Source organism: Pelophylax lessonae (assembly GCF_965119305.1).
Source record: "Pelophylax lessonae genome assembly, chromosome: 1".
Classification (NCBI taxonomy): Eukaryota; Metazoa; Chordata; class Amphibia; order Anura; family Ranidae; genus Pelophylax; species Pelophylax lessonae.
The window spans coordinates 330,547,392-330,574,404 of NC_138768.1; the positions used below are offsets into that span (position 1 = coordinate 330,547,392).

Sequence of the window (27,013 nt, forward strand, 5' to 3'; positions counted from 1 at the left end):
ATGACATCACCCATAGACTTGCTATAGGACATCCATTGTCAGCTGTCCCACTTCTACACTGAAGCGGGTGCTGGGAACTGATCTTGTGACCCGACCGGAGTGCCCTCAGCTAGGTATCATGGGAGTAAAGTCCTTGTTATTCTCATATTTAATTGATATTTTTATATAGAAAGGCACATGGTCAATGTATGATAGGGAATTAATTCTCTTTTTATATTATGTTGCAAGTAGGTAAGCTGGTTGGACAAATCTATGTTCTGGGGACTCAGTAACTTTATTCCAGTACCTGTTATCTCAAACTTTTGTTTGCCTTAAGTGTCCATGTCTTATGATGAAGCGATACCTTATATCAGGTTCATTTACTATATCCCATTGGGGAGATAGGTGTTGCTAAGCTCAGTGCTCATGGTGATCCAAAGCAAAATCCAGCCACATTTTCCCAGTTCTTTGGCACAAGAAGCGAGCATGCTTCATTGGATCCAGATGTTAGTTTGCAAGCTGAAAACAGTACAGAATTTTTTGGTAATATTAGTTATTTACTGTTTAGGCAGAGGCAAGTCTTTTGCTCTATACTACTTGCTTTCACTTCTACTTTATGATTTCCAGGTTAATTTAGAGAAGATATGCCGAACATTGGAGGACCAGATGAACGAACATCGGACCAAGTATGAAGAGAGTCAAAGAACACTCAATGAGTTTACTTCTCAAAAGGCTAAACTGCAGACAGAGAATGGAGAGTTGTCCCGCAGACTGGATGAGAAAGAGGCATTAGTGTCCCAACTAACACGTGGAAAGCAAACATACACACAGCAAATGGAAGACCTTAAGAGGCAGCTGGAGGAGGAGAATAAGGTAATTATTATAAAGTTACTAAGATAAACAATCTCAACCAACTCTGGACTGATCATCAAAGAGCTCAAACCTATAGACTCTAGATAACTACATTTTGACCAAAAATAGTGACATGGAACTTATATATTTTTTTTTATCTTGCATGTCTTTTTGGGATACTAAAGGTGGCAGACTACCAAAGAGATAAGTTCTCACACATAGTATTTACAGAATTTATTTATATTAAGGATATATATATATAACATGGGGTACTTACAGCTGCTTTTTGCAACCCCAGATTGATTTTAGTTTGTCAGTTTTATAGGTAACTAAATATGCCTGGTTTCTTAGACACCATTGTTTCTCTCTCCATTAGGCTAAAAATGCTCTAGCCCATGCCTTGCAGTCTGCCCGTCATGACTGTGATCTCCTACGGGAGCAGTATGAGGAAGAACAGGAAGCCAAAGCAGAGCTGCAAAGAATTCTATCCAAAGCTAACTCAGAGGTGGCTACGTGGAGAACCAAGTATGAGACAGATGCCATACAAAGGACTGAGGAACTGGAGGAGGCCAAGTAAGTGATAACATCATTCTAAATCCACTGTATGTAATCAGTGCTGTAAATATTAGTTAATTACTTACACAGGTGTTTTTTCCCCCTTTACTCATTGGTTTGCTTTGGCATTAAAAATACTTGTCGTTATCCAGCTACTGCAGCTCACCCTGCTATAATAATTAATTGCTTCTTTAACATCTGGCCAGGTATCTTAATGCATCCCAGCTAAAATTCCTTTCAACAGAGAAGCTTTTTGCTTGGATTATGTTTCGAACTGTTGTATAAGACGAGCATAAAGCTTGTTTGTTAGAAGGCTCTGCTTCAGCCTTTTCTATCCAGGTGGGTGAAAGAACATGCGAGTAATGTATAAAGTATATGTAAATTACTGCATGAAAATTTCAGTGCATGATCCTTAACGGTGAATGTCTGTTTATTGTCTTTTTTATCACTGTTTTCACATTCAGATATATGGAGATTATTGGTCCGTTTGTTCCCAAAAACACACATGTATTTTGTAATTGTTGCAAACTTTCCTTCAGGAAAAAGTTGGCTCAAAGGCTTCAAGAAGCAGAAGAGGCTGTAGAGGCTGTAAATGCCAAATGCTCATCTCTTGAGAAGACCAAACATCGTTTACAGAATGAAATTGAGGATTTGATGGTTGACTTAGAGAGGTCAAATGCTGCATCTGCTGCACTCGACAAAAAACAAAGGAACTTTGATAAGGTAAAAAAGAAACGCTTCAGTGAAGGGGAATGCAATAACTGGTAAAATGCTTCATGTATAGTTTCTAAACTTCTTTTAATCATTAAGATCCTTGCTGAGTGGAAGCAGAAATTTGAGGAGTCCCAGACAGAGCTGGAGGCATCACAGAAAGAAGCTCGAACTCTAAGCACTGAACTATTCAAGCTGAAGAATGCCTATGAAGAATCTCTTGAGCATCTTGAAACTTGCAAGAGAGAAAACAAAAATCTCCAGGGTGAGAAAATTAGACCAATATTCTACTATTTGAAAAGATGAAAAAGAGCTGAATGTCTATTAGGAATTCATGGGTGGATTAATATCTTAAGATGAACTTCACTAATAATAAAATTATTTTACAGAGGAAATCTCAGACCTTACAGAGCAGCTGGGAGAGGGTGGAAAGAATATCCATGAACTAGAAAAGGTTAGAAAGCAGCTGGAACAGGAGAAGATGGAATTGCAGGCTGCACTGGAGGAAGCAGAGGTAATTAAGCCCAACACTTGGTTTTAAGTAGTTTTATTAATGAAACCACTTCAGAAATGGAGTGTATATATATATATATATATATATATATATATATATATATATATATGTGTGTCAGCATGTAAAATAGCATTCATGAAAAATGGCAAAATGGCAATCTTTGAATTTGTTTGAAATGTTTCTACATGCAATTGCGTTTGTCTTCAGGCTTCATTGGAACATGAAGAGGGCAAGATCCTGCGTGCCCAGCTGGAATATAACCAAGTGAAGTCTGAGATTGAGCGTAAACTGTCAGAAAAGGATGAAGAAATGGAGCAACTTAAGAGAAACCATCAGCGTTTGGTGGACTCATTGCAGACTTCACTGGAGGCTGAGACGAGGAGCCGCAATGAGGCCCTCAGGATAAAGAAAAAGATGGAGGGTGATCTAAATGAAATGGAAATTCAGCTTAGCCAGGCCAACCGTGCAGCAGCTGAGGCCCACAAACACTTGAAGGTGGCCCATGGTAGCCTTAAGGTAAGCAGATAATGTAGCATATTTGAAGACTCTGAAAAGCTTCAATGTTTTTCTAAAATTCAGTCATGATCATACTATTTATGCATTGACTAATAAAATAATAGAAATAAGTCTCAGGATACTTAAAATCCTTAACTACAAATTCATATTTAATGGAGACCAAAGCCTCACCCTAATAAATCCGTGACTTGCACTGAACTACAACCAACTGCCAGAGGTACAGATGAAAGTAACTCTTTTGTTGTGTCATTTACAGGACACTCAGATTCAACTGGATGACACTCTAAGAGCTAATGACGATCTTAAAGAAAATATTGCAATTGTAGAGAGGAGAAACATGCTGCTCCAGGCTGAACTGGAGGAACTGCGGTCTCTAGTGGAGCAGACTGAGAGGGGACGGAAGCTTGCAGAGCAAGAATTGATAGAGACCAGTGAGAGAGTACAGCTCCTTCATTCACAGGTTAGGAACCAGGCTTTCTCAATCAATACCTATCATATAAGTCACTTAGACTCTCTCACAATATTGATATTGTAACACTTATTATTTTCCTAAACAGAACACCAGCTTGATCAATCAGAAGAAGAAGATGGATTCTGACTTGTCTCAGCTGCAGACAGAGGTGGAGGAAGCAGTGCAGGAGTGCCGTAATGCAGAGGAAAAAGCCAAGAAAGCAATCACTGATGTATGTAAATTTTGAAAACAAAAAACTATATTACATCCTATTATTTTCTCTTTAACTGTTGAAAAAATGTCTATAACTTAGGCTGCTATGATGGCAGAAGAGCTGAAGAAAGAGCAGGACACAAGTGCCCACCTCGAGAGGATGAAGAAGAATATGGAGCAAACAATCAAAGATCTCCAGCAACGTCTGGATGAGGCTGAGCAGATTGCAATGAAAGGTGGTAAGAAGCAGGTGCAAAAGCTGGAGGCTCGAGTTCGGGAACTGGACAATGAGCTGGAAGCTGAGCAGAAACGCAATGCTGAGTCTGTAAAGGGCGTGAGGAAGTATGAGAGGAGAATTAAAGAGCTTACATACCAGGTATGGCAGGTCAAACATAAAGATTAATATGTAATTTACATTTCTATATTATTTTGCATGGTAGGGGAACAATACAATAATTATTATTGTCGGGAGCTCAGGCTGAGATTGTGTTAGAAGTAAGGATGTGTAAATACATTATGTTATAAGAATGCAGTGCTCACAGTATTTTGCAAGGGAACAATTCTCACAATCAACTTCCATTTTTTATAGACAGAAGAGGACAGAAAGAACTTAGCTCGTCTTCAGGACCTGGTTGATAAGTTACAGCTTAAAGTGAAAGCTTACAAGAGACAGGCAGAGGAGGCTGTAAGTGGCTATAATATATATATGAATATATATATACATATATATATATATATATATACAGTATATACTGTCATTTCTCCACACATTTTGCCTGCTTTCCTCGTGCATCTTCTACTTTCTCTTTTTTTGTTTTATTTTTAGGAGGAATCAGCTAATACAAACCTAGCCAAATTCCGTAAAGTACAACATGAGCTGGATGAGGCCGAAGAACGAGCAGACGTTGCTGAGTCCCAGGTTAACAAGCTGCGAGCCAAGAGTAGAGATGTTGGAGGCAAGGTGAGTATAACATTTATCTTGATCTGGTCAACTATTTCTCCTTCATGACATGTTCCTATAGATCAGTGATCCTCAAACTACGGCCCTCCAGCTGTTGCGGAACTACATATCCCATGAGGCATTGTAAAACTCTGACATTCACAGCCATGACTAGGCATGATGGGAACTGTAGTTCCTGAACAACTGGAGGGCCATAGTTGGAAGACCCCTGCTATAGATCATTGCTGTTGTTTCTGTTTACTAGAAAATACACTATATGCTCCTATGCTTTGATACCTCAACACTGTTTTTTTATTTCAACAGCAAAAGCTCCATGATGAAGAGTAGAAAAGCTTTGCTTCAAGAAGTTCTAAAGATCCTACTGTACATACTGTGTAAAAGAAACAAATAAAGATTGTCTGCATAATGCAACCTCAATTTTTGTTCGTCTCCTATTTTTTCAGTGCTATAGATTGTGTGTTTGTACACTAATGCCCTTGCTATAAAAATAATTTGGAAAACAGAAAGCCCATGCTATCCCATGTCTGTCAAAGCCAAAGGGGTTCAGAATTGCTAATTCCCCTACTTGTAAAATCTAATTTCCACGAATAGTTCATTATCTGATAAACCAGTTGACGTTTTGTGGGTAAAACAATGCTATCTGGTACCTGTTTTTAACTGATCTGTATTCTGTAGCCACTCCAAAAAACGTATATGTATATTTCTGATGTTATATTGTGGGGATTTACTAAAACGGGTGCACACAGAATCTGGTGCAGCTGTGCGTAGTTATCAAGCATTTTCTAGGTTTTAATGTCAAAGAATAATTGAACAAGCTGAAGTTAGAAGCTGATTGGTGAATCCACACAGCAATATTATACTGCAGACCATGCAATAGACATTACTGAGCAGTAGGAGAATATTTTCATAGATAATTTCCCTGGTCATGTTCCTTTATTACCACTTTGCAGCTTGGGCAGAAAATGAATCCAATAAAAGATAAAAGGCGGAGTTCCATAAAGCAGTTCCAACAATTTTATGGTGGTATGGCCCCTTTAAAATGTCCTGTACCTAATACAGATATGCTTGTTCTTATTTTGGCCACTTTAGGAATCTGTCGCTGTAGCTGTGACAGATTTAAAAAAAAGGTTTGCCTCTAGTTCACAGATAGGCAAACCTGTGGTACCTAAAGACCACCTCTGAATTGGCATACAGAGAGACCAAATGTCTTGGGAAACCATAAGGAATATGGCAATGATCACATTTGGACAATGACATGGGCCAGCATCCCTGCCCCTTGGTTTACTTTCAGCTGTTGGCTGGGGAATCTCCTGCTGAAAAGGCCAGGGATGAGTCATTGGTTGCTAAGTTGCTGTCAGCTGCTCAGCTGATGGTGTCCTAGCTAGCAAGGAGCTGAACATGCACTGAGGACAGAGTATCCACAGTATGTACCACTCCCTTGCATGCAACAGATTTACGTACCTGTCTATATTCTATACAAATTCTGGGAAAAAAGTTAACATACAGTAGAGATAACTTTTTTCACATAGAAAGGGTAAGTCCAGCTGCACATGGCATTTTTATATGACTTAAAGTATATGTGAATGCACTGTCACTGAAGGACATGGTAACAAAAAAATATTAGGCTGGTTCCATAATTGCATTTATGTACTTAAAAGATAAACCTTTATTACCTTTAAATGTTCTTCTATTTACCTGTCACACGACTGCAGAGCCTTGTATATGTTCCTTATTCAGCACAACAGGGGGCGTGTCAACTCTTTAAGGGGCGGGGATTACTTCCCCGTTTGTGTACATTCTGCTTCACAAATGTGCCCCTTCTCCTCCACTGTCAATCAACCTAATGGCACTGGGCGGGAGGTGTATCTGATAAACTAAATATAGATTTACAGGCACGCTGAGACGCAAACTGACCACTCCAGCATGAATCTGCTTCCTAACTTGGTCAGCTTGAAAAAGCACAGCAGGGGAACAAGCAGGATCAGCAGCTATTGGTGTGCAAAGGAACACAAACTACCACAGGATACATTTTCTCACTTAGAATGAAATACGCATATCTGCAATACAATAATGTAAGGGTAGCATACAAGGATATTCATAAATAATCTGTAGTGATAAAAAAAAGGCCTCATATATAAGGCTGACCTCCTTCTGATAATGATGGTTTAACCACTTCCCGCTGAGAGGACATCCATGGACGTCCTCGGGTTTCAGTGGTTATACCCGGATAATGCCTGCACCAACAGGCATCATCCTGGTATGGATCTTTTCAGTCGGAGATTGTCTGTAAGGCAGAAGTGATCCCATCACTTTTGTGGGTGGCAAAGGGGGTCCCACCCCCTCCCGTGGCAGCCGCTGCCATTGCCAGGCTCTACCGTCCCATCGCTGAGCCCAGTAGCGATGCAGCCGACAGTGATGGCTGCCCTAAACAGAAAGAGAGAGGAACTGTTGTTGTTCTTCTCTCTCTGTAATCCTGGGAATCGGGAGTGACTAGTAGTTCATCACTTCCAGTTCCGTCTCTTTGTTTACCTGGCCGCCAGAGGCCAGGAATGCAGCCAATCACACTGATCTGTGTCTGATCGGCTGCATGGGAGGCTAGAGGAGAGATTTGGGGTCTAATAGACCTCAAATCTCTCCATAAAGAGAACCTGTCATGGACCATGCTGTCACAAGGGATGTTTTTTATCCCTTGTGATAGCAATATAGTTAATCCAAAAAAAGTGTAAAAAAAAAAAAAAATTTTTTTGTATAAAATAAAAAAAAATTCAAAGTGCCCCTGTCCCACCGGGCTTACGCACAAATGCGAATGCATACATTACTCCTGCACGTATATGTAATTCTAGCACTAGACCTCGTGTGCAACTCTAAACTGGTAACTTGTAAAGGTGTTTAAAGTGTTGCCTATGGAGAATTTTAAGCACCGTAGTTTGCCACCATTCCACGGGCAGATGCAATTTTAAAGCATGACATGTTAGGTTTCTATTTACTTGGCGTAACAACATCTTTCACATTATACAAAAATATTGGGCTAACTTTAGTGTTTTGTTTTTTTTTTCTGTCTAATTCATGAAAGTGTTTTTTTATCAAAAGAAAATTGCGTTTTAAAAACCGCTGCGCAAATATCGTGTAGCATAAAAAATTGCAACACCCACCAATTTATTCTATAGGGCCTCTGCAAAAAAAAAAAATATAATGTTTGGGGGTTCTAAGTAATTTTCTAGCAAGAAAAATTTGATTTTTGCATGTAGGAGCAAAGTGTCAGAATTAGCCCGGATGGGAAGTGGTAAATATATTCTCAATCCTGCAAGCTGCATTTGAAATAAGGTGAAATCAGGACTCCTAATCATCATGCATATTCTGGATCAGTGACTTTGAAATTAATGGAGCTTTTGAATCAGTATGTCAACTAGTATTTTCAAGAATCCAGCAATGCCATTCTACTATGAACATGACAAAGACCACACCTCATGTCTTCCTATAGGGTGAACTAAAACAGTCCTATCCAGACAAAATCTAAATTTGATCAGTGTTTATAGTTCTCGTGCAGATGATATGATGTTTCATCACCACACCTTGTGTGGCCACTCCCCAGTGAAATTTAGCACTCCCCAGATTTTTTAATTGGAATCGCTCCCCCGGGTACTCCGGTTTCCTCCCACACTCCAAAGACATGCTGGTAGGTTAATTGGATCCTGTATAAAATTGGCCCTACTATGTATGTATGAATGTGAGTTAGGGACCTTAGATTGTACGCTCCTTGAGGGCAGGGACTGATGTGAATGTGTAATGTATATGTAAAGCGCTGCGTAAATTGACAGCGCTATATAAGTACCTGAAATAAATAAATAAATAAATAAATCGCTCTATATTAACCCTCCTCCTCAATATGGATTAAAAAAAGCTGACAATTCGATCGATACACGCTATACGCTATATCACCCCACTTCTCCTCATGGGATCTCAAACGATATCAGTAACTCACATATTGTTTCAGTGGATAAATGTGGAGCACTCTACAAATATTGCAAACACGCTATTGGCTTCTCTTTTAGCAAAAGTCACTCCCAAATATTCACTCCTGGCCACAGAGGTGCCAAAGAGCCTGTCCAGCAGCAGAGGTTTCTTGTCTGTTTTTTTGCAGTTTCACCCAGGTGCAACCACAAGCCTCACAACTGAGAGGGAAGACACGCGGTGTGGTCCTTGTCATATTGTTTGAGCGCTGCTAAATGTTTTTTGTATTATATTGTATGATGTTAAACATTCCTGATTTATAACCATCTTTATATAGCAGCTAGAGGTTGATTTACAATCATTTTTTGGTAACAAGTGTTCCTTCCTCTGCTACATGAGCGCTTGGGTATTTGGTTTATCTGTTTAGTAAATGCCATTCTACTGTACATACTTTCCCAGTATATTTTACTTTAGGGCCAGTTCACTCCAGTGGTGGGATTCAGCCGGTTCGCACCGGTTCCATAGAACCGGTGGCTAACTTTCTGCAAGTTCGCAGAACCGGCTGAATCCCTCTGCGTGTCTGAGGACGCGCAGGACAATTGAATGTCCCGCGCTCGGGCAGACGTGGCGGCCGGGGGGCGGAGCAGTGCGCCCGACCCGCCCATTCTGTGACAATAGCGAATGAGAATTCGCTATTGTCACATGATCCTCCTCCTGGCCAATCAGGGAGCGGGTCCTCCCTGCAATGTGGGCATGTACACTGGTCACTGTGCATTGAAAGGGGGCACGCTGGTCTCTGTGCATTGAAAGGGGGCACGCTGGTCTCTGTGCATTAAAAGGGGGAACGCTGGTCTCTCTGCTTTGAAAGGGGGAACGCTGGTCACTGTGCATTGAAAGGGGGCACGCTGGTCATTCTGCATTAAAAGGGGGCACGCTGGTCATTCTGCTGGGAAAGTCGGAACTGGTTACTAAAATTTTTGAATCCCACCACTGGTTCACACCATAGAAATGCAGGCTGGATGCAGGTGCTTTTCTGCATGAGCGTTTTTCACACATTTTTTATGTGTTTTTGGTGCGTTTTCGATGCTATCCAGTGCAATCCCCCCCTTCTATAAGCTGTAGTAATCCACTGGAAAAAAAACCCTGCTAGAAAATAGCATAATGTGCTAATATGCATCGCATACTAGCACATTATGAAATATTTACCTTAGAACGAAGCCCCCACATCGGCGCCTGGTCGCCGCTGACAGAGCTGACATGTTCCATCGGTATTTCTTCCGGGTTTGCGGGGTCCGGCGCTGTGACTGGCCAGAGCCCCGGTGACGTCACTCCCGCGCATGCTGTTCCGGCAAGGAGCTCTGAAGTTTCGGCACGATACGCTGGACCTTCAGAGCGTATGCGCCGCTGATGTCAGCGGCTGCATGCAGGGTGTATATTTCCTAAAGCGTGCAGGTTTAGGAGATTTTTATTTTACCTACAGGTAAGACTTATTATAGGCTTACCTTAGCAGGGTAAGTATTTCATGCAAAGTGCTTGTACAGTGCATCTCTGTAGATGAAACAAACAAAGATAAAATTCCCAGTTCAATTTGCCAACCAGTCTGCTTACCAACCAAATTGGCCTGTCTAACAGTTTGCGTCAATACAGGGGTTTAGTTAGCACACATTTGCAAACGCATGTGAAAGCTGCAGGGCCACGTCAAGGCTCCCTGTTACCTGCAGTCCTAACTCTAATGAATTTTAAAGAGTCTCCACAGTGGGAGCACATGCAAGCTAATGGATAGATAGGGGGCAGGTGAGCCTGGAGGTGGCCCATCCCTCCTGAAAGGTAATTGGGGGCATAATGGAAGCCCAGCTGATAGTATTACAGCAAAGGCACCCAGTATGTCCACTCACCAGTACACATATACAACAAAGAAAATGGCCTCTGCCCCCACCTATAACTGGCCTTCATAGCAAAGAACACATGGAAGGGCAACGCACATGAAACAAACAAAGATAAAATTCCCAGTTCAATTTGCCAACCAGTCTGCTTACCAACCAAATTGGCCTGTCTAACAGTTTGCGTCAATACAGGGGTTTAGTTAGCACACATTTGCAAACGCATGTGAAAGCTGCAGGGCCACGTCAAGGCTCCCTGTTACCTGCAGTCCTAACTCTAATGAATTTTAAAGAGTCTCCACAGTGGGAGCACATGCAAGCTAATGGATAGATAGGGGGCAGGTGAGCCTGGAGGTGGCCCATCCCTCCTGAAAGGTAATTGGGGGCATAATGGAAGGCCAGTTATAGGTGGGGGCAGAGGCCATTTTCTTTGTTGTATATGTGTACTGGTGAGTGGACATACTGGGTGCCTTTGCTGTAATACTATCAGCTGGGCTTCCATTATGCCCCCAATTACCTTTCAGGAGGGATGGGCCACCTCCAGGCTCACCTGCCCCCTATCTATCCATTAGCTTGCATGTGCTCCCACTGTGGAGACTCTTTAAAATTCATTAGAGTTAGGACTGCAGGTAACAGGGAGCCTTGACGTGGCCCTGCAGCTTTCACATGCGTTTGCAAATGTGTGCTAACTAAACCCCTGTATTGACGCAAACTGTTAGACAGGCCAATTTGGTTGGTAAGCAGACTGGTTGGCAAATTGAACTGGGAATTTTATCTTTGTTTGTTTCATGTGCGTTGCCCTTCCATGTGTTCTTTGCTATGAAGGCCAGCTATAGGTGGGGGCAGAGGCCATTTTCTTTGTTGTATATGTGTACTGGTGAGTGGACATACTGGGTGCCTTTGCTGTAATACTATCAGCTGGGCTTCCATTATGCCCCCAATTACCTTTCAGGAGGGATGGGCCACCTCCAGGCTCACCTGCCCCCTATCTATCCATTAGCTTGCATGTGCTCCCACTGTGGAGACTCTTTAAAATTCATTAGAGTTAGGACTGCAGGTAACAGGGAGCCTTGACGTGGCCCTGCAGCTTTCACATGCGTTTGCAAATGTGTGCTAACTAAACCCCTGTATTGACGCAAACTGTTAGACAGGCCAATTTGGTTGGTAAGCAGACTGGTTGGCAAATTGAACTGGGAATTTTATCTTTGTTTGTTTCATGTGCGTTGCCCTTCCATGTGTTCTTTGCTATGAAGGCCAGTTATAGGTGGGGGCAGAGGCCATTTTCTTTGTCATCTCTGTAGCCCTGCTTATTTTCTGTAATTGTCTACACACATTGTGTGGACAAGTGCTTGCTTACTAAAGCTGTGCATATGGCAAAGGTGATATGCAACGATTCGTAGCCAATAGCAAGCAATCAGATTTCCTCCCACACTCCAAAGACATGCTGATAGGTTCATTGGCTCCTATCTAATATGGCCCTAGTATGTGTATGTATGAATGTGAGTTAGGGACCTTAGATTGTAATCTCTTTGAGGGCAGGGACTGATGTGAATGTACAAAATATATTTGTAGCACTGTTCCAATAGGGCTTGCTGTGTGTTGACTTGTTGTGCCTCCTCTGATTACCTGCAGACAGTCACTTAGGGACAGTTCACACATTCACCCTTACTCCCAATGGCTCGTTACTCAATAAACAGTCCAGAGGTTTTGGTTTTTGTATTTATTGTGGAACTTGGATGGGAAAAGGAAATAGTGGGATACTCCAACTTCCACTTTTTACAGTTGATAAGGACCACTCTCACTTTGCCTCACAAGGTTACCAATGGAAGCAGTCACACTGCTTTCACCATACTACCATGTGTATGGAAGGGGTTGAGTCTTCTTGCTCTCTCTCCAGCAACAGACTTGGTGAAATACATCATCTTCAGGACACTCTCTCTAGCATCCCCTTTACTGACACCCATCCACTGGCACTTCTAGCTGAAGGGATGGCCCCCCTCAGGACAGGCCCCATGACACAGATCTGTACTCACTGTATGCAGAATCAGATCCTTTTGTCTCCCTTCTAGTCAGCTTTACAAGAAGAGGAGGCAGCCACCCCCTCCCTCCGGGACTCCGCTCTCCAGCTGAAAGACCCCGAGCACATGTACCCTTGGCATTTATACAGTATCCCAACATGCACTGATGCACTTTCCTCTGCCAATCACAAGGGCTGTACTAAATGCCTGTGCACTCATTTGTCAGGTTTCCTGCCACTGTCCAATATGGCTCCCTATTGGACCAGTGTAAAACACTTCAGACAAACTGAGTTGCACCAGAGCACAATGAGCAGACCTCTCTAGCAGATCCTGCTCTCTGGTAGGCATAGAACAATATAGATTTACCTGGCAATCTCTCTGGTAAGCAGAAAAGATCCAGAACTATCTCTCTAGCATCTACCTAGGATGGTGCTACATTTTTAAAAGCGATGTGTAAATTGACAGCACTATACAAGTACCTGTAATAATAAAAATAATAATTTCTATTTACTGAGGCTGCATCAGTGGAAGATGAGTGCTGATTTTTTGCTATGAGTGCTGCATTTTGATTGCTGTTGAATATATCTGTGTACATTGTGTCCTTAATGTATCCGCAGTTCTCTGCAAATTGATTGCCATGATTTATTTATAAGTATATATTCCATTTGACCAGAACCTTAAGTCTGCTTGTACCTATTCATTAGACCTGGAAAGGGAAAGGATGGCATTGGTGTACATACATCATGGCAGTCAATTCACACAAAACTACAAGATACAAAAGTAGAAAGAAAGTAAATGTTCCATTCTGTGCCCTAATTCTCACACTGTAATCAATGTCAGGAGCAGGTTTCTTTTAGCTGTCATAATCATAATCATAAGAAGCTCCTCACTGGGTGAAATGTGTAGGGATGTTTGTACTTCAGATGGACTGTTCTTTCTTTGACCAAGGAAAAAATAAGGCAGGTAATACTGTAAGTAGTTCCTCTTTTTTTTTTTTTTTAAGCTAAAAAAGAAAATTACTTGTGGTCTGCTGGTCCCAGACAGAAAAATTGGCTGCTCAAATCTCCCAAAGCTTCACTCTTTCCTAGAGTAGGGTCCCACAGAGTCTCTGCAGCTGATCCATATTCACCTCTGCCTATTAGCCATGGTGAAGGACTGCAGTTGTGTGAGGTTGTGCTTAGGGATCTGGTCCTTTCGGCATAGGTAATAGACAGAAATTTGAAGAGGATGGTAAGCATTTGAGGGAGTCAGACTAACATTTGGTTAATGGTAGCTAGGGGGAATACTCGTGGAACAACAGTCTATTTTTATTTTAGGTCACCTTAAGATCAGCTGTAGGAAAAAAAATGTATCAAGGAATAACTAGTTCAGTGCTGCTAAATAGTATCTTCAGGAAACATCAAAGACTCATCGCATTATGCTATAGGGCAGTCATTCAGGAAAAGTCATTGCTTTCATTAATAATACATTGGAAGCTTTATATATGGATAATTTATAAAATGAATACATTTGTGAACCATTCATTTTTCTTCATTCTTCTATCATGAAGAAAGGTAGAAAAGCAATGGTGTTAAGGCCTCATGCACACAGGGCGTTAGAAAAAATGAGCTGCAAAAGCACTACCAACGCCAGGAAGAAGCAGCTGTAAAAACATGCTTTTAGTAGCTTCTTCCATTGGCGTTATTGCGCGTTTAGCTTTTAGTGTTTCTCTGCCTTCATTCAAAATAAACAGTTGCCTATGAGAAGCGTCTTGGATCCGACTTTCAGCCCACTGATTTGAATAGAAGTCACATCTAAGTCAGTGCTCTGAGGATCTTAATGGGGAACTCAATGTTAAAATGGAAAAAAAATGGCGTGGGATCCCCCCCCCAAGTTCTGTACCAGGCCCTTTGAATCTGGTATGAATCTTGAAAGGGAACCCTATGCCAGAATTTTTTTAAAAAACAGCGTGGGGTTCCCCTCTAAAGACCATACCAGACCCTTCGGTCTGGTATGGATTTTGAGGGGAAATCCATGCCAAAAGGGGTGGGGTCTCCAGGTGACACACCTGGTGGCCACACCCCATGGCTATATAAGAACCTGCAAAGAGTGGAGCTGGCATAATCGGAGGAGGACCGGGTTGGCAGCAGAGAAGACCGGAGGCACAGAAGACTGGAGGCACAGAAGAGCGGAGGAAAAACACAGAAGGTAGAAGATCAGAGGAAGAAGACCTGAGGCAAAAGATCGGAGGGAGAAGACCTGAGGCAGAAGATTGGACAAAGATTTTTAATAAGGGACTTCCCAAAACCGTCTCTTGTCGTTATTCACCCCAAAAAAGGCAGTGTAGTATAAATAGGTAGGGGTACAATGTACCCCATACTCATTCACATGGAGGAGCCGGGATCTGGGGGCCCCCATTAAAGAGGGCTTCCAGATTCCGATAGGCCCCCGCCCGCACACCCCCCCCCCCCCACAAACACTGCCCAGGGTTGTTGGGAAGATGCCCTTGTTTCCATCAACATGGGCACAAAGCACCCACCCCCCCATGTTGAGGGCGTGTGGCCTAGTATGGTCCAGGAGGGGGGTGCACGCTCGTCCCCTCCCCTTTCCTGACCTGCCAGGCTGCAAGCTTGGATAAGGGTCTGGAATGGATTTTGGGGGGGACCACATGCCGTTTTTTTGTGGCATGGGGTTATCCCTTAAAATCCATACCAGACTGAAGGCTCTAATATGGAATTTGGGGGGAAACCCACGCCATTTTTTTTCCATTTTGGCATGGAGTTCCCCTTCAAGATACTCAGAGCACAAGTCGCACCACAAGTCGGATCATCATGATCTGACTTGGATGCGACTTCCATTTAAATTAAAGGGCTGAGCCCTGACACCGTGGTCAGCTTACGTGCCTTTGTCATCCACAGCTATCCTGTCTCTCCTGTCCTCCTCTCCCCCCCCCCGCCTGTCGTCTCCTATGTCAGGGCGCGCTCCCTCCCCTCTTGCTGTTGAAATAACATTTCATATCGTATATAATCATCCTTGTCTCCTGTGTCTGTGTTTTATTAAAAAAATACAGTATATACCTAATTTCAGAGTGCCAATCGGTGCTCACATGACCAGCCGGTTCTCTCCTCCTCCCCTGACTGACATCAGTGGGGGAATCTTGGTCTCTCCTGCTGCTTCTGTCAGACGGCAAGAGGAGAGAGCTGGCCGGTCATGTGAGTGCTGATTGGCGCTCTGGAATGAGGTATATACACTGCATTTTTTAATAAAACACAGACACAGGAGCACCTATCGTTAGGAGACAAGGATAATTATATAAAGTTCTTACACAGGGTTAACAACCACTTTTAGACTGCAATAGAGTCATTGCATGCTGCCTCACTGCATACCAAAGAGGTCTAGAAGGCAGAAACAATCATTTCTACTAGCGTTTGCTTTATATTTGTTTTAATTCAGCAATGGCAATATGAAAGCATTGCCTGAAATCTACAGTAGCTACTTCACCCTCCAATTAAGTCATACAGTATCACACAAAAGTGAGTACACCCCTCACTTTTTTTGTAAATATGTATTATCTTTTCATGTGACAACACTGAAGAAAATAAACTTTGCTACAATGTAAAGTAGTGAGTGTACAGCTTGTATAACAGTGTAAATTTTCTGTCCCCTCAAAATAACTCAACAGACAGCCATTAATGTCTAAACCGCTGGCAACAAAAGTGAGTACACCCCTAAGTCAAAATGTCCAGATTGGGCCGAAAGTGTCAATATTTTGTGTGGCCACCATTATTTTCCAGCACTGCCTTAACCCTCTTGGGCATGGAGTTCACCAGAGCTTCACAGGTTGCCACTGAAGTCCTCTTCCACTCCTCCATGATGACATCACGGAGCTGGTGGATGTTAGAGACCTTGTGCTCCTCCACCTCCTGTTTGAGGATGCCCAACAAATGCTCAATAGGGTTTAGGCCTGGAGACATGCTTGGCCAGTCCATTACCTTTACCCTCAGCTTCTTTAACAAGGCATTGGTTGTTGTGGATGTGTGTTTGGGGTCGTTATCCTGTTGGAATACTGCTCTGGGGCCCAGTCTCCGAAGGGAGGGGATCACGCTCTGCTTTAGTATATCACAGTAAATGTTGGCAATGTAGGCTTGTTTTGCATGCATTTCCAGGAAGTGTCTCCTAAAAATATAGCTACTTGTACTTTGTCCTCCATTGAAGTCGTATCTACATATCTTTTAAGCATCACATAAAGACAAGAACTACCTGCCGCATACAGTGCCAGGCATAAAAAAAAACAGTAGGTGTACCTTAACATACAAGCCTGCCAGAGAAAACAGGGGGATTACCCAGAAAGCTCTTTGTCCTTCAGGAGAGCCTTAATAGAAACTTTGCATCATTCTCTTTTAATGTATGTCAAGCCAGTTCTATTGACCTCAACAGCAGGCTTTGATTTTACCACCAGTTTATGTGTATATAATACGTGTAATGGAAATCAAGGCACTTGCTTATTCTATATACACAAGATAAAGTAGGATCACGATCTGAGAAAAGTAAACTAGTGAATTAAAATGACAAAATGTATTGATTTTTAGTTTAGTAATTGCTAAATGGGAGTTAAATGAGGAATAAACATACAGAAAACAAGAAAATGCAATTTTTAGGGAATGAGAAACTAGAGCAGAGTGCTGACCTGGTTTAATTTGACAGTGACATCATTAGTAAGCATTAAGTACCCAAACTAAATGTATAATAGGAGAAGGCACTTGGCAGCTAGAGCTTATCCTCTCAAAGGGTTCCTAACTATAGTGTACTGAGCTCAATGGCTCAGCAGTGGTGAGTCCTGTAATGTCTGGGCCAAGATGGAGATAGAATCACCTTCTCATTACATTGAGCTGTATGAATATGGCTGGACCGCTGTCTTAATAACATGGGTGCCTAATGGTCTTCTCTATCCAGTGTTCATGTGAAGTTAAAAAAACAATGACACTTTCAGTGCAGGTTGGGCTGCAAATGGAAATGCTTGCTAACTAAAAGCACAACATTATGCAAAATATTTGTGAAAGAACGTCTTACTCTTTCCAGCAATAAAATAACCTGTATTTGGATTGACAAGTATCCCTTATTAGAAAAGAAATTCTTTATTTTCATGAAAATCAAGTCATTTTAATTACCTATTTTATTCAATCTACTGTGTTTTTCACTCCATCAGGTGTCCTTAAATATATACTTAAATTATCTGCATATTTAGCAAGGTCACATATTTGAAATAAAACCTTGTCTTACATACAGAAGAATCACATGTTTTAATTAGTACACATTTATATAACCTTAACATTGTATATATCTTTGTAACAAATTGCTTTAGTTGTTTTGGCTCATAACAGGAGTGTAAAACATGTATACGGAGAATCTAGAATAAGTTTACGATGTGACAAGGTTTAAGTTCATCATGGATGAAAAACGAACCACACAAAATTAAAATGTTCAGGTCATATCCCAGAGTCTGATATTAGTCTTGGTGCATGGTCCTCACGCATCAGCAGCACCTACAACACAGAAAAATGAATCTAGGATAAGAGGTATCTAACAGAAAATACAGAATGCAGAAACAATGTTCAGGTCTATTTTAAGATACAATATAGTGTATTATCTTTGAACATTATTTCAGTTTTAATTGTAGGCTTTACCTAAGTGTAAACCTGTCATGCATCTTGGCAGTTCACACTGAGGTTCTCCTGCATGGAACCTACTTATCAAAATAATCAATAGATCTTGGGATATAGATTTTGAATTCTTCTATAAAAGTGAAGTTCATGCAACCCTCTTTCTAATTCCAATGTATTTAGTCTGATGGGCAGCTGAGGCAGATGGGTCACTTACAAAATGGTAGACTCCACTGGTAGGAGGGGTAAGTCAAAACTTACAAGAAATTTAGAGACTTGCTTATAGCTTCAGCTGCCTACAGTATAGTTCTGGAACTACTGATTTTCACTATCACTATGTGATTTTTATTGAATATGACCTCTGTTTATATATTTTTATCATAAGCTCAGTCAGTTTGATTTGGCCAATGACCAGGTTAATTTTACAATTTACAACTTTGCACCTAAATATGTCCGGATCAGTGGCAGAGAGGTAATGTAATGCACATCAGTGCACTTGGGCCACCCATTCATCCTGGAGCTCTTCCTATATTTGCTGAAATACATTTCACATAGCCAACTAGGCTTAGAGTTCTGATCAGGACACATGTTGGGCTTTTTTAGTATATTTTAAGTCATGTCAGTCATTAGAAAACAGCTAAAAAGGTATTTATACCCAAAAACAAAACATGAATATATTGCAGCTTACCAGTCTTTAGATATGCAATATAGTACATTTTGCTCTTGTGCTTAGTTATGTTTTAATGAGCAAACTGCCCATGCAGTGTGACTGAAATCATCTCCAATTTATTTTTTATGTAAAACATCAGAAGCTTACATGCAAAACCACAGTGGTGTGCTGGTTATCATAGATTTTTGCTAAGATGTAACGTAAAGTAGAACTATAGGCAAAACTTTTTTTTAAAGTTTGAATAGAGCAAGGGAGGGTTATAACCACCGTCAGATTTTTTTTCGCCATCTGTGTCCCATTGTGGAGATTCCCCTTCACTTCCTGCCTCATAACCAAAGAGGAAGTGAGAGGAAATCCCTACAAATTAAGAGAATTCCTTGGGCACCCGCAGGTCACCATAATTAGTGTCCCCATCGGAAGATTTCCCCTCTGTTACTTTTCTAGGGACAACCCAAAATTTGGGATTTTTTTTTACTTTCACTTACATTAGAGATGGGCTGTGTGTTCAAGTCGAACGTAAATTTGACTCGAACATCAGCTGTTCGTGTGTTCTTTGAACACACAAACAATTGGGGCACTCTGTGGGAAGTCTGCCCGCCGATGAGCGCCCCATAATGCACTGCGCTCTTGCAGTACATTGTTTGCTCATGATTGGCCAAAGCATGCACCTGACCTGTATGCTTTGGCCAATCCCAGCACAGTGTACTGTCAAAGCCATTATTGGCCAAGGCAGAGTGCCCGCCCCACACTATATAAGGCTGCTGCTTACATGGCAGCCGTGTATAGTGTGTGACAATGGAGATTAGGCAGGTAGTTAGTGGAAAGTATGTTCAGTTTAGTGCAGTCAGTGTAGTGTACAGGCATACCCCACTTTTAAAATGTGTGGATAAGTTGTATTCCGGGGTCCCCTCTTGGTGCTCCCAAAGTTTGCTGTCCCTGCCACTTATGGTTCGGAAGCAGTGCCATGTCAAGCAGACCAAGATTTCCCATAGACACCAATGTTAAAGATGGAGCAGTGCCATGTCAAGCTGATCAAGATCTCCCATAGACGTCAATGTTAAAGACTGGGAATAGTGCCATGTCAAGCTGAACAAGATTTCCCATAGATGCCAATTTTTTTAAAAATGGTGCGGGGTCCCAACCAAAATCTATACCAAGCCCTTTGGGTATGGTATAGATTTAAAAGGTAACTCCACACCCAAATTTAAAAAAAAAAATTGGCATGGGGTCCCTCGCAAAATCCATACCAGGCCTTTTGGGTCTGGTATAGATTTTAAGGGGAACTCCATGCCAAAATTAAAAAAAAAAACAAAAAAAACGGCGTGGGGTCTCCCTCAAAATCCAGACCAGACCCTTATCCGAGCATGCAGCCTGGCAGGCCAGGAAAGGGGGGGGGGAAATGAGCGAGAACCCCCCTCCTGAACCATATCAAGCCACTTTCCCTCAACATGGGGAGGGTGCTTTGGGGTGCCCCCCAAAGCACCTTGTCCCCATGTTGATGGGGACAAGGGCCTCTTCCCAACAAAACTAGGCTGTGGTTGTGGGAGGTCTGTAGGTGGGGGGCTTATCGGAATCTGGAAGCCCCCTTTAACGAGGAGGCTCCCAGATCCCAGGCCCCCCCCCAATGTGAATGGGTATCCGGTACATCGTACCCATACCCATTCACCAAAAAATGTAAAAAAGTAAAAACCACAGGAAACAGTTTTTGACAAGTTCTTTATTAAAAAGAAAAAAAAGTAATGTTTCTCGATATAAATAGTCAATTACGACGCCCGCCGAACTCGAAAAATAGAAAAAATTTAAAAACGGTTCACCTCCTAAGAGGCAACCCGCCGTATGCCCACTCTTTGGCTTTGACAGTTCTTTTATAGGCAAGGGGCGGTGCCATCCATCTATGTCACCCGGTGGCACCTCCCCTTCTAACATCACATGGTGTCACGTGACATCAGAAGTGGGCGGTGCCACCGGGTGACGTAACCAGGTGGCCCTGCCCCTTGCCTATAAAAGAACCGTCAAAGCCAAAGAGCGAAATACTGAAAATAAACTAGTGTGCTCAAAATTAAGCATAAACTAATGTTAATAAAAGACAAAGGTGAAATTAAGAGGTCATAATAAACCTAATAAATTGAGTCCATAAGTGACAAATAAATCTAAATAATAGGAAAATGTGAACACTTAAAAAGTGTAAACAGTGACATGCAAACATTTACATGTACATATTTCTCAACCAGTATAAATATAAATTAAGTCTTCAGTGTGGAGTTCCACAGACAATTCCTTCCCTCTGGGTTAGTGCAAGGTTCAATACTGCATGCAACACCACGTGACCAGAATTGGATAGTGAGTGGCTGCTTACCAAAAGGAAATAATCAGATAGCCTGCATAGATCCTGCCCTTTAAGGCCAAGGATGGTCGATACTGAAGGGGAATCTGACACCAGTTAAGGCCGGTTAACCCTTGAAGGGCAGGATCTATACAGGCTATCTGATTATTTCCTTATGGTAAGACGTCACTCACTATCCAATTCTGGTCACGTGGTGTTGCATGCAGTATTGAACCTCGCACTCACCCAAAAGGAAGGAATTGTCTGTGGAACTCCACACTGAAGACTTAATTTATATTTATACCACTTGAGAAATATGTACATGTAAATGTTTGCATGTCACTGTGTTTGCACTTTTTAAGTGTTCACTCTTTCACATTATTTACATTTATTTGTCACTTATGGACTCAATTTATAAGGTTTATTATGACCTCATAATTTCACCTTTGTCATTTATCAGCATTAGTTTATCATTAATTTTGAGCGCACTAGTTTATTTTCAGTATTTCACATTTTCACCTATGTTCAAGGAGTTCTAGTTGCTGCCACAGTACGTTAAGGGTTAGCATACCCTTCTTCATTATAAACCCAAAGAGCGGGTATATGGCAGATAGCCTCTTAGGAGGCAAAGCGTTTTTTGCAATTTTTATATTTTTAGGGTTCGGCGGGCATCGTGATTGATGATGGATTTACATTGAGGGATACTGAATATTTTTCTCTTTAATACCGATTCACATGGGGGTGGGGGCTGGGATCACATAGGGGGGCAGGATCTGGGGGTCCCCTTGTTAAAGGGGGCTCCCACATTCTGATAAGCCCCCCATCCACAGACCCCAACAGACCACAGCCCAGGGTTGTCTGAAAGAGGCCTTTGTCCCCATCAACATGGGGCAAAGTGCTTTAGGGTGGGGGAGACAGAGCCCCCTCCTGCCCCAACGCATCCACCCCCCATGTTGAGGTCATGTGGCCTAATATGGTTCAGGATACATTACAGCCACGAGCAAGCTTAAATTACATTTTTTCCTTTAGAAATGTCAGTATTGCTGCAGTAGGCTCCATACATTGTACAGATGTGCTACTTCACAGGCACATTAAGGTGACTCCCCAGGCACGATATTTAAAGGAATTTTTATTGTTTTACTTTATGCATCATTAAAATCACTGCTCCTTTAAAAATGGTCCTTTAAAAAAAAGAAATTTGCATTGATACAGTACATATTCCCCAGGGCAGTACCAGGGTCCCCATACACCTTTTATGGCAATAACTTGCATATAAGCCTTTAAAATGAGGACGTTTGATTTTTCATGTTCTTGTCCCAAAGACTTTAATAGAGTTTGCATGTTCGCTAGAACGTTTTCCCTATTCGAGATGTTCTGGTGCGAACCGAATGGGGGGGTGTTCAGCCCATCCCTACCTACAATGATAATAGTAAACAGGACAATTAGAGAGGGCATAGATAGCCATAAAAACTGAAACATGTTTTAATCTCTCTCCACTCTATCTAAAATGTAAAAAGGGTTTGCCTTCAGTTATACTTTAAACCCAAATATACAAGTGTTTTACGTTCACAACTGAGAGTTGCTACACGTCTGTACTACTTTGTGAATAAAAATCAGTTATGTAGTTTAGACCAGTAGTTAATGTCATTGAGTTGATGTATTTATCATTATGTTTTCAATAATTCCACCCAGCATCAAATTTATGCTGACAACATTGTAGGACCTGTGAAGCCCACAGATATTAGAAAATGTTGGCACTATTCAACAGTCAGATTGGGGAGCTTTCATATGTCTGTATGCCTATGTTGAGGGCTATGTGCGAGTCGTTCTCTGCAACATGCAGAACTACTCACCACTGCGAAAGGGTGGAGAAAAAGAAGATCGCCAAAAATCATGTGACTGGGTAGAAGTCAGTGGGGAAAAATGTCAAAATAAATAAATGCAGGGGGTGCTACAATGTGGAGGCTGCCCAACCTAGATGTAGGCTTTAATAGAATATATGTTAATCAGGTAAACAATATAATGTAATAGTTATATAGTTTATGGCCCAATAGGCAAAGTCCCTGGATATGACATTGGCACAGAAAAGATAAATTGAGCAGGCAAAGTGAATTTGAAAGCTTACCTCTCTCTGCTGATTTGTCAATAATCTCCCTTTTGTATATGCTGTATGCATCATAAGAGAACACACCAACCAATATGAAGCCAAAGAGCTTGAAGGAAAACAGGAATAAGGTTAATAGTGGGAAAAGCGTCAAACAAGCAAAGAAGTATTGCAATAAATGGAATATAGTTACTGGTAAAAGTATATATTTTTAGAATCATGTCAGTTAAAATACCCTAAAATGACAAAACTTCGCTTCAGGGTAAATTTGTAAGGATAGTTCAGAAGATGTCCATATACAGTTATTTTGCAATGTGTACATAGCTTTTTTTGCCTATTGCCTTGTGTTAAACTTGGGATGTTCTACCTACCACCCACTACCTAAACATCTAATAAAGATTAAAAAAACTACAGTTTAGGGAACAGAAGCCATCGTCGCTAAGTAAACACAAAACAATAATGACTGGAATTAGAGGGAGTATTGACAAAAGAAGAAGAATGGAAGGAGTCATGGTCTCTGAAAGACCAAAGAATATATTTCATTATAAAGTGACAGAATCTATTCAGAAATTGAGGAATATTATCAACTGGGATTAGCCAGGTGAAAAGGTTCCTAGGTTTAAATACTTTAAAAGTATGTTTAGAATATCTTTAATATTTTGCAGGCTGGATGCCAGTTGCGTACACCATGGCTAGTTTTTAGTGTCTACTCCGCACACATACAGTGGGGTAAATAATTATTTTATCCCCTGCAGATTTTTTACGTTTGCACACTTACAAAGAAATTAAGGGTCTATCATTTTTATCATAGGTGTATTTTAAATGATAGAGACATGAGAATATCAACCAAAAATCCAGAAAAACACATAAAACAAATGCTATAAATTAAGTTGCAGTTTAGTGAGCAAAAAAAGTATTTGATTCAACAAGCTAAACATGACTTAGTACCTGGTGGAGAAACCCTTGTTGGTAAGCACAGAGGTAAGACATTTCTTGAAGTTGGTTACCAGGTTTCCACACAACTCAGGAGAGATTTTGGTCCACTCTTCTTTACAGATCGTCTCTAAACCCTTAAGCTTTCTTGGCTGTCTCTTGCAACTCGAAGTTTCAGGTCCCTCCATACATTTTCAATAGCATTAAGCTCTGGAGACTGACTAGGCCACTCCATGACCCTAATGTGCTTCTTCTTGAGCCACATCTTTGTTGCCTTGGCGGTATATTTTGGGTCATTGTCATGCTGGAAGATCCATCCACGACCCATCTTCAGTGTTCTGGCTGAGGGAAGAAGGTTCTCATCCATGATTTTACAATACATGTCCCTGTCCATTGGCCCCTCAATGCAGAAAAGTTGGCCTGTATCTTTTTTAGAGAAACAGACCCAAAGCATCATGTTTCCACCACCATGCTTGACTGTAGGGATGGTGTTCGTAGGGTCATAGTCAGCATTTTTCTTCCTCCAAACACGGCTTGAGTTAATGCCAAAGAGCTCAATTTTGGTCTCAACTGACCACAGCACTTTCTCCCAAATCCTTCTCTGAATCATTTAGATGTTCATTGGCATGACTGTACATGTGCCTTTTTGAGGAGAGGGACTCGCCATGTTTGGAGGAAGAAAAATGCTGACCATTACCCTAAGGACGCCATCGCTACAGTCAAGCACAGAGGAAAAAACATGATGCTTTGGGGCTGTTTCTCTGCTAAAGGTACAGACCGACTTTGCCGCATTGAGGGGCCGATGGATGGAGCCATGTATTGTAAAATTTTGTATGAGAACCTTCTTCCCTCAGCAAGAACACTGAACCCGGGTCATGGATTGGTCTTTCAGCATGACAATGACCGAAAACATACCGCCAAGGCAACAAAAGAGTGGCTCAAGAAGAAGTACATTAGGGTCATTAAGTGGCCTAGCCAGTCTCCAGAATATAGAAAAGTTATGGAGGGAGCTGAAACTTCGAGTTGCCAAGCGACAGCTAAGAAACCTTAAGGGTTTAGAGAAGATCTGTAAAGAAGAGTGGACCAAAATCCCTCCTGAGATTTGTGCAAACCTGGTAACCAACTACAAGAAACGTCTTACCTCTGTGCTTGCCAACAAGGGTTTCTCCACCAAGTACTAAGTCATGTTTGGCACTAAAAACTAAACTGCAACTTAATATATAACATTTGTTTTATGTCTTTTTGGTTGATATTCTCCATCTCTATCATTTAAAATACACCTATGATAAAATAATAGACCCTTAATTTCTTTGTAAGTGTGCAAACTTACAAAATCTGCAGGTCCAGTTCACACCAACGTACTGCACTGATTTTTGCTAAGTGAAAGAAAAAAAACCATACTGCTTTTAAACACAACACCCTACAATGAATTTTAAACACAACATGCTGCAATATACGACAACATTTTGACTTCTGCTGTGGAAAAACAAATCCATCAACAGAATGTGTTAAAAATGGATGTCAACGCACATCAACCCAAGTACGTATTATGAATCGAGTCCTATTATTTAATTTAAAAAAAACAAAGTACAGTGACTGTACAAGGTACTAAATCAGTATCCATAGCAGTAAAATGATAAACACTTCTTGCAGTATTTCACAGAAAAACACAACTTATTAAAGTATAATTACATCTTTGCTGCCAAACTGGGATAGTTGTTACATGAGCATTTCCCCTTCTGTTCAAAGTTAAACAATATATTCATTTTTAGGGAAAAATAATAAATGCACATATTTTTGCAGGAAAAAAATGCATTTATATTTATAAATGTATTCTTTTTTCCTACAGGAGCCTGCAATGTTAGGCTACTGCACACTCTCCCTACATCTTTCTGCCCTTTCCTCTGTACGGGTTTTCAGGTAGAAATTTGCCAGAAGAGTGAATGAACAACAAGTGCGCTGATTAGCACATTTGCAGTCCATTGAGAAATACAAGTCTGTCTGCCATGGTGGAAGAAGGGATTTGTAGTTTATTCATTCGCAGATCTATGTGAATAAATGATGAGGCTGTGCGGGTTGTGAAGGGGAAAGGTGGGTTGAGGGGGTGAGGGGGGATGCTAGAACATTTTACATCTTTCAGCCTTACTACAAGTGCAAGATGTAAAATGATTTAAAGGTGAACTGAGTATGTAAGGATGGTGCTGGAGAGTTAAGTCTGCCAGAAAAAACTATCAGTTTATACTGTGCTGGCAGAACTCATTTTCAGTTGTAAACTAGATTTGAACACTGTGGATTTCTGTATTGCAGAACTGTACTAGTTATGTTTTTTTTTTCTTTATGGAAGAAAATTTTGCAAATATTTCAAAACATGGACAAAAGGATATCATACAAGCTAGGGAACACATCTCTGCTTTAGATCCCTTAGATTAGGATCAAAGTAGCATTTTTTAAGCTGTCATCCTTTATTTACCTAGAATGTTGAAGGATGGATTCAGTAGATTTGTGCACACAGATGAGAACTATTTCCTGCTAGTGAGAAGTCTAATTTATTGAGATTTACAACAATGCTCACATTACGCCTAGGCTCTGTGCTCTTCCCAGCTAACGGGAGGAGGGGCAGAGAGCAGAGGAGTCACGTGAGCGGTGGGGGATGCTCTGAGATAAGGCAGAAACCAGCATTTTTTTTTATACATTTCAGACACTGGGACACATATCGATGGGATGGTATAAATATAATATACAG

General features: G+C 41.3%; 2 protein-coding genes across 2 annotated transcripts in view; one reads left to right on the forward strand and one right to left on the reverse strand.

Annotated features, from left to right (window-relative positions):
* Positions 1 to 5,164, forward strand: part of LOC309544377 (myosin-6) — a gene marked incomplete at its 5' end in the record, with an annotated part of 51,637 nt that extends 46,473 nt beyond the window's left edge. Inside the window, 12 exons of the mRNA XM_082243292.1 lie at positions 607 to 852; positions 1,208 to 1,404; positions 1,926 to 2,109; positions 2,197 to 2,362; positions 2,487 to 2,611; positions 2,819 to 3,127; positions 3,384 to 3,587; positions 3,685 to 3,810; positions 3,892 to 4,167; positions 4,381 to 4,476; positions 4,618 to 4,752; positions 5,056 to 5,164. Coding sequence (XP_082099418.1) covers positions 607 to 852; positions 1,208 to 1,404; positions 1,926 to 2,109; positions 2,197 to 2,362; positions 2,487 to 2,611; positions 2,819 to 3,127; positions 3,384 to 3,587; positions 3,685 to 3,810; positions 3,892 to 4,167; positions 4,381 to 4,476; positions 4,618 to 4,752; positions 5,056 to 5,079 — 2,088 coding nt within the window. The 3' untranslated portion in view covers positions 5,080 to 5,164. The remainder of the gene's footprint in view (positions 1 to 606; positions 853 to 1,207; positions 1,405 to 1,925; positions 2,110 to 2,196; positions 2,363 to 2,486; positions 2,612 to 2,818; positions 3,128 to 3,383; positions 3,588 to 3,684; positions 3,811 to 3,891; positions 4,168 to 4,380; positions 4,477 to 4,617; positions 4,753 to 5,055) is intronic.
* Positions 5,165 to 17,861: 12,697 nt separating this feature from the next.
* CMTM5 (CKLF like MARVEL transmembrane domain containing 5) overlaps positions 17,862 to 27,013 on the reverse strand; it is a 44,490-nt gene continuing 35,338 nt past the window's right edge. The window contains exons 4-5 of the mRNA XM_082243366.1: positions 23,359 to 23,446; positions 17,862 to 18,123 (exon numbers count right to left, since the gene is read on the reverse strand). Of these exons, the coding sequence (XP_082099492.1) occupies positions 18,107 to 18,123; positions 23,359 to 23,446 (105 nt within the window). The 3' untranslated portion in view covers positions 17,862 to 18,106. The remainder of the gene's footprint in view (positions 18,124 to 23,358; positions 23,447 to 27,013) is intronic.